General features: G+C 42.5%; 1 protein-coding gene and 1 long non-coding RNA gene across 2 annotated transcripts in view; one reads left to right on the top strand and one right to left on the bottom strand.

The window, feature by feature from the left end:
• The window catches only part of LOC119169345 (cathepsin D), a 51,447-nt gene extending 50,958 nt beyond the window's left edge, over positions 1 to 489 (top strand). Inside the window, exon 7 of the mRNA XM_037420453.2 lies at positions 126 to 489. Within this exon, the coding sequence (XP_037276350.2) occupies positions 126 to 287 (162 nt within the window). The 3' untranslated portion in view covers positions 288 to 489. The remainder of the gene's footprint in view (positions 1 to 125) is intronic.
• LOC142786358 (uncharacterized) overlaps positions 1 to 12,978 on the bottom strand; it is a 38,541-nt gene that overhangs the window by 20,300 nt on the left and 5,263 nt on the right. The gene's annotated exons all lie outside the window — the stretch shown is intronic.

The raw sequence follows: 12,978 nt of genomic DNA, 5'->3' as shown, positions 1-12,978 counted from the left end.
CAGCGCGAACTTATGGCATCGATTCGCATTATGCTTACTTCCGGTATTTGCTAAAACCCCTGCTGCCGGATTACCGTTGATCGGGCGCACTTTAACTATCTTGGCGATCTCTCCGTCTGGTGCAGGTGAAACAACAAGGAAAAACCTTCTGCATGAGCGGCTTCACCCCCATGGACTTTCCACCGGAAACGGGTCCCCTATGGATTCTGGGCGACATGTTCATAGGCCGCTACTACACCATCTTCGACAGAGGCAACGACCGCGTGGGCTTTGCCGAGGCCCGGTAGTCAGCATCTCTTCAAAAGAAATGTCCTAAATTTACCCTTTCTTTCACAAACGCTCATTGAAAACGCTTTTAAGGTGTACTGTTTGTTCCAGCGTATTTAAAGAGACGGTTGTCTATTCAACCTGAGATTCACTGATCGTCCATCATTTTTTTTACTCACCATGCCTGAAACAGGATGCACCGAAATAAATACAATAACGACATCACTGTTTCCATGCCTTCACTCTAATACTGTTTTATAAATCTTTTAAGACCACGACAGCGTTACCTCTCTCCACAAATACAGCACAAAATGCTCATCCTACGTCATAAAAATAGAACTAAACTACGATCAAATGATGCTGACATTATCGTTTGTCACTTTGGATAAATTCAGCCTTTGCATTCGGATGTAGTTTCATTCGCATTTTCTAGAGCTCTATATTAGTTTTCATATGTGGATCCATGTTATGGTCGGATTAGTGTCCGTTCTGTGGCGTGCACGCCACCATACTGCGCATACCTCACCGCGGTGGTCTAGTAGCTAAGGTACTTGGCTACTGATCTGCAGGTGGCGGGATCAAATTCCAGCTTCGGCGGCTGCATTTTCGATGGAGGCGGAAACGGTGTAGGCCCGTGTTCTCGGAATTGGGTGCACGTTAAAGAACCCCAGGAGGTCGAAATTTTCGGAGCCCTCCACAAGGGCGTCTCTCAGTATGATATGGTTGTTTTGGGAAGTTAAGCCCCACGTACCAATCGATCAATCGCCCATACTACGCACGCGCGAACCCTCCCCTTCCCTCTGCGTGAGAGCGAGCAGGTGGGAAGAAGTGGGGTGGAGAAGGTGGCGCGAGCACTGCCTCCCCTTTGTTTCTGCTCTCCCTTTGCTCTTTCTACAGTCTCCACCACAGCAATGTGCTCATATATAATACGGCACGCGCTACCTCCTGTTGCACTCTCCTTCGCAACGGTGCTTTGTACGCTCGTGAAGCTGAACGTAAATGACAACGCCGGCAAGCGAATCCCGAAGCTGCAAAAGCGCGCGTTCACTGTGCCTCCGTCATTTTCTCTCTGTGCAATGAGGTGCGAAACGGCATGAACAACGTCAGCTTGAGTGCTAGTTGCAGCAGCAGCGCCTTCGCCGCAGAGCAGAAGATGGTTCGGGAAGCCGGACTTAAACGTCCGAGTTGCCAAGCGGTAATTCAAATGCATCGACAACCACCGCTTCGCCGCGGTGGTCTAGTGGCTAAGGTACTCGGCTGCTGACCCGCAGGTCGCGGGTTCAAATCCCGGCTGCGGCGGCTGCATTTCCGATGGAGGCGGAAATGTCGAGGCCCGTGTGCTCAGATTTGGGTGCACGTTAAAGAACCCCAGGTGGTCAAAATTTCCGGAGCCCTCCACTACGGCGTCTCTCATAATCATATGGTGGTTTTGGGACGTTAAACCCCACAAATCATCATCAACCACCGCTTCATAAGTCGTATAAAAGAAGCGGGAACTCTATGCGCAGCCACGGCGATGCTCTCGCATCCAACCATGGTCACCCGTATTGATTTATTGATGTGTGGGGTTTAACGTCCCAAAACCACCATATGATTATGAGAGACGCCGTAGTGGAGGGCTCCGGAAATTTCGACCACCTAGGGTTCTTCAATGTGCACCCAAATCTGAGCACACGGGCCTACAACATTTCCGCCTCCATCGAAAATGCAGACGCTGCAGCCGGGATTTGATCCCACGAACTGCGGTTCAGCAGCCAAGTACATTAGCCACTAGACCACCACGGCGTGGCCATGGTCACCCGTTGGAATAGATGCTGTGTTTTTTTTTCAGTGCCTCATATAAGCTTCACTGTTCACTGAGTAAGCTCTACTGTATATTTTCAACCGATTGTTCATCGCTGATAATCTATTCAGAAACCACGATACCAGGGTCGTTTTTTGGTTTTTACAAAATCAACAACGATCGTACAGTGCACTCATTACGTGAATGGACGCGCGAGACGTGATGACGAGCTCTTAAAGAGCGCTCGTTAAGGGGATTGTGTAAACTGTATCTACTATGAAATACTGTTGATTTGATCAATGATTTCGCAGTCAGCTAATGAAATTGGCCACGTCTATGGTGCTAACAAGTGGTTAGGTGTAAAGTATAAACACTCAGGTTTTTAAGTGCTCAGCACAGACACGCACACAATTCAATGATATATTTAAGGCTGCCTTCATATCTTTCGCGCATTTGTTTTTCGTGAACCACTTCCCTGCAGAGCCTTTGAGTGTTTGCCTGGGTTGTTTAATGGCCTTGTCCACAAATATGGTTTCGAACAGTCTTTTGCAGTTTATTTCAGACCGTCGTGAAGTTTATGGCACTCCCTTTCACTCACTGGTGCACTCATATAGCGTTTACCCTGCTGTGAATGACTGTTAAGTTATTATTTGTTCAGACATCACGCAGAAATTCTACATGAGTGGCGCAAGTATGCGTAACCATAGGCCTGCTCTTCGATGAAACAGAGGGACAGAAAAGAGAGAAAAGGAAGGCAGGGGGGAAACCAGAGGCTAGTACCCGGTATGCTACCCTACACTATGGTTAAAAACAGGGGGTTGAAAGAGAGAGAGGGAGGTTAAATACGACAGACCAGTAGTTTACAAAAAGCTCAGTAGAGCTTGCATGGTCTTCTTTCGTGATGATGAGTGATGAAGATGGCTCAGTATACTTCATTATGACAGCGGCTGGTCATCTAGCTTGTTGAGTGTATTAGAAAGGTATTGTTTTTGTAGGTTATATTTCGGGCTGTCACATAGGAGGTGTCTAATTATCTATTCATCTCTGCAGTTTGCTCTGGCAGCGGTGTTGGTCATTCCTATGCGGAACGCGTAAGCACGGGTAAACACAACGCCCAACCATCGTAGTTTGCACAGAACAGTAGCGTCACCTCGTCGAAGTTTTGGTGAAAGTCGTAAGCTTAACGTAGGGTCAAGGAATCGCAATCTTGCATGCGTAAAAAAGAGGTTCATTCCAAAGTGACATGGAGCATTGACGAGCAAGCATGCAGAGCTTTCTAGCAGCGTCCATCCTACAGAGTGGTATTGACTGGTCGTGATCTTCTGTATGCATGAGCTGAACGGGCAGCTTAATCAGCTCCTTCTTTACCGATGATTGCACAGTGATTTGGCAACCACTGAAATATACCATGATGTCCTTTCTCTGTTATTTGATGTAGCATTTCTGTCGTCTCCAAAACCAACTGATCGTGCGGACCACGGCTTATAGATTTCACAGAAATGAGTGCAGTGGCACATTTCAGTCGCCTAATATCGTCCACCGTAGCGTGCTTTGGTTGTTAAAACGCATGTGCAGCAAATTTCTATCGCCTACCACGTCACGCAATGAAAGATAAGGTATACGCCTTCATTTTTCTTGCTATCATTGCAGCACACTAAATTCCTTGCAAAGGAAGCAAATTGACGGTGTGCTGATACGTTTACCTCAACACGCCACATGTGCATTTTGTCTTACCTCGGGTGATGTCTCATGTGGTGTGGCGTCACTGTCACAAAATCTGTGCTTACATTCCGAATGTGTGCAAACTAAGTAGGTTCAGCCCTAAATTTGCCGTAGGATGAACTCATAATTTGCGAGGTGAGTCAATATAAAGCTTCAAGTAGTCATCTAAAGATTATTTTGAACTTTAGTAACGTTCACTCGTTTATTCATTCTAATTTTGGCAGTCCCCAAATTCCGGTGCACTCTAACATACCCGATTTTCAAGTTGGCCCAAACACCTATATTAGGTTATGCCGGCAGCCAACAGAAGAGGCGGCAATGTATCAAGGCGCTATTGAAGAAGGCAACTGGAAGGAATTCGGAGCTGGAAGGCTATTTTCGCTGCTTCCTACCTTGCAATCATCGTTTTCGCTGCGTTCTTACCCTTACAAAATACAATACATGACCTCTCCCTATAAACTAGTATCTTGAACATAATGTTGTCCCCGCACTTTCTTTGCATACCTGTGTTGAACACTGTATCACGCTTTTCGGCGTTACAAACGCAGATCAAACGCCAATCTTGTGTTTGCCAGAGAATGCTAAGAAATTAATGCTGTTTTTTTAAGTAGAACCTAAGAAGTGCTTCTGGCATTCATTCATGTGCCCATGACTTCTATACATTGAATTAAAGCTCTGCGAATCTGAAGCCTTCAGAAGGGCACCGATGCACCGGAATCGATATGCTGCCAGGCATATAACTCGAATCACAAAACGTTAATCACGTCATGATTCTTACAGCCAGAGTAAATATGCTCCACTCAGGCATTTCTGGGTGTGCTACGTGATTCAGACTTTTGTCGAGCTTGGTTTTTGCAGCCCAAGCAAAATTTATTTTCACTGGTCGCAAGATATCTGTTTGGGTTGCCTCGCTGGTGTACATAGTATGATTCATGGTGCAATATTCATCATCATCATCATCAGCCTGACTACGCCCGCTGCAGGGCAAAGACCTCTTCTATGATACGCCGATCAACCCGCTATTGTGCTTTCCGCAACGAGATATTACAGCGAAATAACTCAACAAGAACGCCACTGCACCAAGGTACTCAAATTGGACATGTATTGAGCTGTCGATGCCATCGGCACAGTCCACGCATTTGAAGTTGCAACGAAGGGGCTTAGTTACTATTGTACCGTAAACGAAACAAACAAAATTGGTGCAAGCCTTCAACCAGCCAAACTGGACTATTCTGAAGACATATCTGGTTGCTTGTAGGTTCTTTTGGGGCCTTCGCTAGGTGATACACGCTGTTGTTACATTGCTTCTAGGCCGTTTCTAGATTTCAGGTAGGTAATGCACTCTGTTGTTTCTGTGTTTGTTCTCATTAAATGCAGGTCCCAGTTAAACCACACACTTAGCGGGCTAACCGAAACAGCGGGACTGAAGTACGCATGCTCGGTAACGTACGTGAGCCGTACCGCTCACCATACGCACGCTATTATTTAACCATATGGTGTAGTAGCGCAATTTTCACGGGGACAAAGAGAACAAGAACACACGACACTCGCTACACTCGCAACTAATTTTATTTCAGAAGCAGCACATCATATATAACCCATAACCCTAGCGACACAGAAAAGAACTACAAACATTGAATCATTGCCAACAGAAGCTTTTGCGCAGACTCAAGCGATAGTACACGGCAGTTACCCTTACACTTTAAGATGACATAACTAAAAACAGCCCTGGGTAACATCAAATAAAAAAAACCCAAAAAAATTTGCGGGAATTCACACGTGTTTGAAACAACATTTTGAAACGACAAAAAGGAGAGTATGACACATGCAAACACTGATCTCAATTAAGTCCTTCGAGGTAGCTGGCTTCCCGGTCACTTAACGAAACCGATGACTGACTAATGCATCCTTCTTTTCTTTTTTTAATGTGGAAGGCTTCGACAATTTCTCTGGTTAGTTGGTTTCCATGACGGAAGACTACGGTCGTGTCACTGAACAGTGGTGAGCAGCCACACTGGGAACAGTGTCTCTTTATGTGAGAATGAATGTCAGTTCTTAATGATCGCTTGTGTTCTAAAAGTCGGGTGTTCAAACATCGACCCGTCTGGCCAATGTATACCTTTCCACACGTTAGCGGCAAGCAATACACGACTGATAGGCTACACTTAACAAACTTTGTTGTGTGAATTACCGTACAACTACCAGCATTAGTGTTTACTGCTATGGAAACTTTACGGTCTAGTTTGGAACATATTTTACTAAGCTTGTTGGGTGCCGAAAAAACTAGTTCTAGGCCATAGCGATTACCTACGTTTTTAAGTTATGGGCAATCTTGAGCGCATATGGAACTGACACTATGTTCTTCCTGTTTTCATTACTTGTCATTTTTTTATGAAAGTTGTTGCGTACGTGACTAATCAGCTTGTTAGCCGATCTACACAACACGTGTTTTTCGTACCCAGCATTTTTTAGCCTGATAATTTGTTGGTTGAAGCTTTCGCTAATCTTTTCTGGACATGACTTTGTTAAGGCTGCTCTCAAACATGAAAAGGCTATGCCACTCTTTACAACTTTAGAATGTGCCGATCGGTAGCTCAGTAAGGGTTTTTCCGTTCGCGGATTGTATGACCAGCATACATGTTCTGCTGTGGCATCTAACTCAATATCTAAAAACTGCAGTTTGTGATTGACTGGTAATTCATGAGTAAATTCAAGCCCTCTACTATTTTTCTTGAAGACTTTCAAAACTTCTGCGACCTTTTTATCCCGACCATCCGATTCAATAAAAACCAAAATGTCGTCTACAAACCGAAACACTTTGAGTGCAAGCCCTTTAAGGTTTAAATCTCTTCCCTTGTCCATTTTTGCTAAATAAATTGTGCTTAAAACCGGGGCTACTTTCGAGCCTATTGTGATACCGGATTTTTGTCGGTACATAGCCTTGTTCCACATAACAAATGTCGACCTAAGGTAAAAGGTTAACAATTCAAGAAAGGCATCCACCGAAACACCACACTTATTCACAAACTCTAACTCATCGTTTTCTTCTGTTATACATTGCTTTACACTTGACAATAGCGGACCATGCGGGATGTTGTAATACATATCTTGTATGTCTACGCTGAAGAAATAGCATTTTCCTGGGTTATGTGCGCTTAAATACGAAACTAACGCCTCAGAGTTTGGCAGACTGAAAGGATCCGATACATTCAATGTCTTAAGGTGACACTGAAGATACGAAGACAAGCATAGTTGCCACGAGTCCCTTTCGGATACAATGGCTCTGAATGGAACATCAATTTTATGAGTCTTTGCCGCAAAAAACAACTCAAGATGTAAGCTACCTGCGCTTTTTACTGCTGATGCAAGCCGTTCCAATTTACTGTTCTCTAGTAAAGTGAGAGCCATTTGCTTAACCTTGTTTGCCTTTACGTCTACACGGACAAATTTTTTTCTACGGCTGCCAACGCCTTATCTTGAAAGAGACCTTCCGGTATGACAACCAAACAACCTTCCTTATCTGACGTAAGAAAACGCAAGCTGTTTTCTACACCAAAGTTCACTAAATTTCTTACGTGATGTTGTTTTCTGTCGCTGGTTATTGTCCTGGAAAGCACATCGACGCACTCGGTGATGAATCTTGGACGATCCTCCTCCGACACACGACGCGCCATGGTCTTGACAAGTGTCACTTTTTCCGGTGGAGAGAGCGATGGTTCGAAACAGAACTTCGGACCCAGTCCAAGAATCTTTTGTATCCGAAAGGGACTCGTGGCAACTATGCTTGTCTTCGTATCTTCAGTGTCACCTTAAGACATTGAATGTATCGGATCCTTTCAGTCTGCCAAACTCTGAGGCGTTAGTTTCGTATTTAAGCGCACATAACCCAGGAAAATGCTATTTCTTCAGCGTAGACATACAAGATATGTATTACAACATCCCGCATGGTCCGCTATTGTCAAGTGTAAAGCAATGTATAACAGAAGAAAACGATGAGTTAGAGTTTGTGAATAAGTGTGGTGTTTCGGTGGATGCCTTTCTTGAATTGTTAACCTTTTACCTTAGGTCGACATTTGTTATGTGGAACAAGGCTATGTACCGACAAAAATCCGGTATCACAATAGGCTCGAAAGTAGCCCCGGTTTTAAGCACAATTTATTTAGCAAAAATGGACAAGGGAAGAGATTTAAACCTTAAAGGGCTTGCACTCAAAGTGTTTCGGTTTGTAGACGACTTTTTGGTTTTTATTGAATCGGATGGTCGGGATAAAAAGGTCGCAGAAGTTTTGAAAGTCTTCAAGAAAAATAGTAGAGGGCTTGAATTTACTCATGAATTACCAGTCAATCACAAACTGCAGTTTTTAGATATTGAGTTAGATGCCACAGCAGAACATGTATGCTGGTCATACAATCCGCGAACGGAAAAACCCTTACTGAGCTACCGATCGGCACATTCTAAAGTTGTAAAGAGTGGCATAGCCTTTTCATGTTTGAGAGCAGCCTTAACAAAGTCATGTCCAGAAAAGATTAGCGAAAGCTTCAACCAACAAATTATCAGGCTAAAAAATGCTGGGTACGAAAAACACGTGTTGTGTAGATCGGCTAACAAGCTGATTAGTCACGTACGCAACAACTTTCATAAAAAAATGACAAGTAATGAAAACAGGAAGAACATAGTGTCAGTTCCATATGCGCACAAGATTGCCCATAACTTAAAAAACGTAGGTAATCGCTATGGCCTAGAACTAGTTTTTTTGGCACCCAACAAGCTTAGTAAAATATGTTCCAAACTAGACCGTAAAGTTTCCATAGCAGTAAACACTAATGCTGGTAGTTGTACGGTAAATCACACAACAAAGTTTGTTAAGTGTAGCCTATCAGTCGTGTATTGCTTGCCGCTAACGTGTGGAAAGGTATACATCGGCCAGACGGGTCGATGTTTGAACACCCGACTTTTAGAACACAAGCGATCATTAAGAACTGACATTCATTCTCACATAAAGAGACACTGTTCCCAGTGTGGCTGCTCACCACTGTTCAGTGACACGACCGTAGTCTTCCGTCATGGAAACCAACTAACCAGAGAAATTGTCGAAGCCTTCCACATTAAAAAAAGAAAAGAAGGATGCATTAGTCAGTCATCGGTTTCGTTAAGTGACCGAGAAGCCAGCTACCTCGAAGGACTTAATTGAGATCAGTGTTTGCATGTGTCATACTCTCCTTTTTGTCGTTTCAAAATGTTGTTTCAAACACGTGTGAATTCCCGCAAAATTTTTTTTGTTTTTTTTATTTGATGTTACCCAGGGCTGTTTTTAGTTATGTCATCTTAAAGTGTAAGCGTAACTGCCGTGTACTATCGCTTGAGTCTGCGCAAAAGCTTCTGTTGGCAATGATTCAATGTTTGTAGTTCTTTTCTGTGTCGCTAGGGTTATGGGTCATATATGATGTGCTGCTTCTGAAATAAAATTAGTTGCGAGTGTAGCGAGTGTCGTGTGTTCTTGTTCTCTTTGTCCCCGTGAAAATTGCGCTACTACACCATATGGCTAAATGATGTCTCACCAACTAGCCCAGCTCTCAACCCTACTGAACGCACGCTATTGTTCAGATTTTAAGTTGCCGTGTAAGTGTGGTGCCCGTATGGTACATAAACGTGGCGGCGCTTCAACGCCCACTTTGAAGTGATTTTGCCATAGTTGTTGAAAGATTCGCTTCATTCGGAGCAAGCGACTGTTTGGACGACTGCACTTGCTTTCATTTACCTTTGGTAACCGAACATTACGGATAAGTTAACGTATTTTTTTTCAGATATCTTTCCGCTTCGAACGTCTCTAAGTCCAACTAGAACATCGATGTGAACAAATTGGCAACATAAATGCCTTCACGTGCTCTGCGTGCTTCGTATTTATTTACTTTTATTATTACTAAAAACAACTTGCAGCATTGCTTCGAGTGGTTACACAGGCAAGCATTCTCGTTTTCTTTTCTTTTTTAGTGTTCTTTAACTTATCGACCCTCCAATATACGGCATCACAATCGCCGTTGGGGCACGTAAACCACGTAAACGCTATCTTGCTAAACTGTAAGACGCTGTCCGCAATGAACGTCTGCTGCACGTTAACGCAAGTTTCTTAACCCCACCTTTTACGCTAACGGTAAACCGCCTATTCTCTGACTGCACGTACTCGGTGTCTTAGTCCCACCGCCGTCGCCATTTGTTCATCTATCTAAGGCAATTTGTTGAGCTACCTGCTGCCTTCTTTCTACTTAGCAAACGTTTTGTTTATTGGGATTTGGCAAATTCGTGTGGTACATACCCATTTACAATGATCATAGTTTTCTGATAGCCCATACAAAGTTGTGTGTCGCATTTTTTTTCTTTGGCTGACTATTGTGTTCTTCGTTTTTATAGTAACAGAGATGAGCAGTGGGTTTTGGCCAACTTCTGTGGTGCATAATATTTTATGACGATGATAGTTTTTCCTTACGGTCACGATTTTCGAAACAGCTTCGCTGATAAAAAACTTAGAGTGCCCAAAGCTTGTTTTTTAACAAAATTTCGCACTGCATCTGTAGCAGAAGTTCCTGGAAACCTCAGTGGGGTCAATCTAGAAAGTTGGAAGTTATTTTAACAAAAGTTCGATATCGTGTCCCTCTATTAAACGCTTATTTACAGAGAGCTGGTCTGGAAATATCTCCTCTGGGCCCATTCTGCGAAGTAACAGAAACAATAAAGAATAACTTTATATTATGTAGAAACAACTCTTTAATTACGAAAAGGCTTCTAGTTGTTCTGTTTTCCACAATAGGCTTAAATTTAGCGGCAGATATTGTTCTTAGTTTCGGTGCCTCTCACTTGGGACATTGCCTCATAAACGTATTCGATGCCGTATGCAATTTTACTCAAGAATATAAGCGCATGTAATTAAAATGCCTGCTTAAATATATTTTTGATGAATACTTGTGATAATGTAAATGAAAGTCGCACACACATTCCATTTCGGCCGGGTGAGATAAACTCAGCTGTCTGGTCTACTAAAAATTTCAGTCTTCTAAAATAATATTGGCTCTTCTTTGCTCCTATTGATTCTTTATAATATAGTTTTAGATATTTTTTTTCATTTACCCATTATTTTTACTTATTTCATCGTTTTTGTTCTTTTACCAACATGCACTCAATCAGTGCATCACATATAAGCTACTACTAGATTTCATGACCGAACCCCCAGAGTGGGTTTGTGCCAGTAAGTTCAGGAACCTAACAATCAAACAAACAAAACCACTTAAGCGTAAATCCTTGTAGTCGAAGAGGAAGAAGAAGAGCGCTCTAGGTGCAAAGAATAGTTCGTTACAGGAACTGCAGCGAGACAACGTAAGTTTTATTAGCAGCACTGCGACCAATTGCTTCGCAAGTGTTAGCGCTTTCTCTTTGCGAAGGTTTAGCGGTCAAGCAATCAACGGTCGTTCATTTGCAAAAGCAAGTCAGGATCCTATTAATGGCAAAGGGAGGAGGGCAAACGACATTCGACGTGCACCTTTATGTACGGGATAAAAAAAATGAATTTTGTGCTAAAGTCAATCACTACGCGATGAAACCTACATTGTTGATCGCTCCTAGGAAAAACGCAGTAAAGTCACATTGCCATAGGTCTTTTTTCGTGATTGTCACCACGCTCTTCAGAAGCCCTAACGCATATAACACCTGTCTTCTGAGAGTTTTTGCCACTACATAAACAAATTTAGTGGGAATAAGCCCTCGTCCTATATACGCACATGATTCTTTTTCACCGCTGATTATTTCGTTTTGTCAACTCAATCTGTTCGTAATAAATGCAAAAAAATATTTCTTTGTCTAGGAAACCGCTGTCATTATAGCCGAAGCCTGTAAAAAACGTTCGTAAAATGCTTTCCTAAGCAGCAGAGAGTTAAGAACAGTGGATACTGCCTCGTTTCACATGAAATACTAAACTTTACAAGATATTTACTACATCTAGCGCATTGCAGGTGCTGTGAAGTTATAATATTGTGGTGTTATTGCATCAGCTTGCAGGAGGTTTGCAGAGTATTCTGATATAACAAAACCAAAGGCACGTAACCCCTAAGGAGAACTCGAGACATAACAGAAAATGGCTTCACTCGCTGCTACCTTTATCCTCAGAAAATCAGCTTTACACCTGTATATATAGCCGTAGTAACCATGTGTAAAGGGCATCGCCTCTCTTAGGGTTGCCGCTGGACCAATTTGAAAAGAGGAAAAACTCTTGCAAAGAAAAGTCTAAGTGGCCCAACCAATTAAATATAGTGCCATATTTGTAGCCAAATAGACAAAAAGCGATGTTATTGTTAATAAATCTTGGTACTCAAGAGTAAATAATCGAATTCTGATCGAAAAAAATGACGTATAACGGGAAAAATATTTTTCCTTCTTGCTTAGTGTCCAAGTCATAGGTAACTTGCAAAGGAGTTAATGAATCATTCTGCTTTCAGTGCGCCTCCATACAGTTTTTCAACAACTATAGAGTTTTTTGCAAAAGTAGTTCTGTCCTAACAACACTGCAAGAACAATAAACGTTGAAGCTGTAGGCCGAGATTAGTGAAGGTTACAATGATAGCTGTTTCGCTTCCAGTAGACAGTTGTGATCAAAGATGAAGAGTGCAGTTTTCGCTGATACCTCTCTTATACGTTGTATTTCAACATGACAGTCTGGCGCCAGCACTGTGCTGTATGGCCACATGTTTCCTTAAATGAACACCTACCTTCCTGATCATGTTAGAGCTTTAACGCACGTAACGCCGCAGCTCATAGTATTTGAAGCGACGTTTATGCTGCTCTAGACTCGGGCATTTTCGCTCGTTGAGGAATTAGATTCCTACCCAAAAAAAATAAACCGTGCAATTGTATTCTATTTTGGTATTGCATTTGTATTTATTTATCTCCTTATTTATCTCTTTGTTTATTTATTTATTTGTTTATTGATACTTTCAATTCTGTCAGGCATTTTTACAGCCATGGGTTCAAGAATTCACAATTTTTGTATATTCACACAATAAGACAGATGTAAAGATAGGATAATACACAGTAATACAATTGTAGAGAAAAGTCATGATACAGAATCATAACGACTATAGATTTCGTTAAAGGTCTCACTCACTCTTTGTTGACCTACTAAGAGCTATCGTGCTTATAGGTAATTTTTAGAAGGCTCAGTG

Source organism: Rhipicephalus microplus, unplaced genomic scaffold, assembly GCF_043290135.1.
Source record: "Rhipicephalus microplus isolate Deutch F79 unplaced genomic scaffold, USDA_Rmic scaffold_23, whole genome shotgun sequence".
In the NCBI taxonomy this organism is placed as follows: Eukaryota; Metazoa; Arthropoda; class Arachnida; order Ixodida; family Ixodidae; genus Rhipicephalus; species Rhipicephalus microplus.
This window is presented reverse-complemented; position numbering and strand designations above follow the sequence as displayed.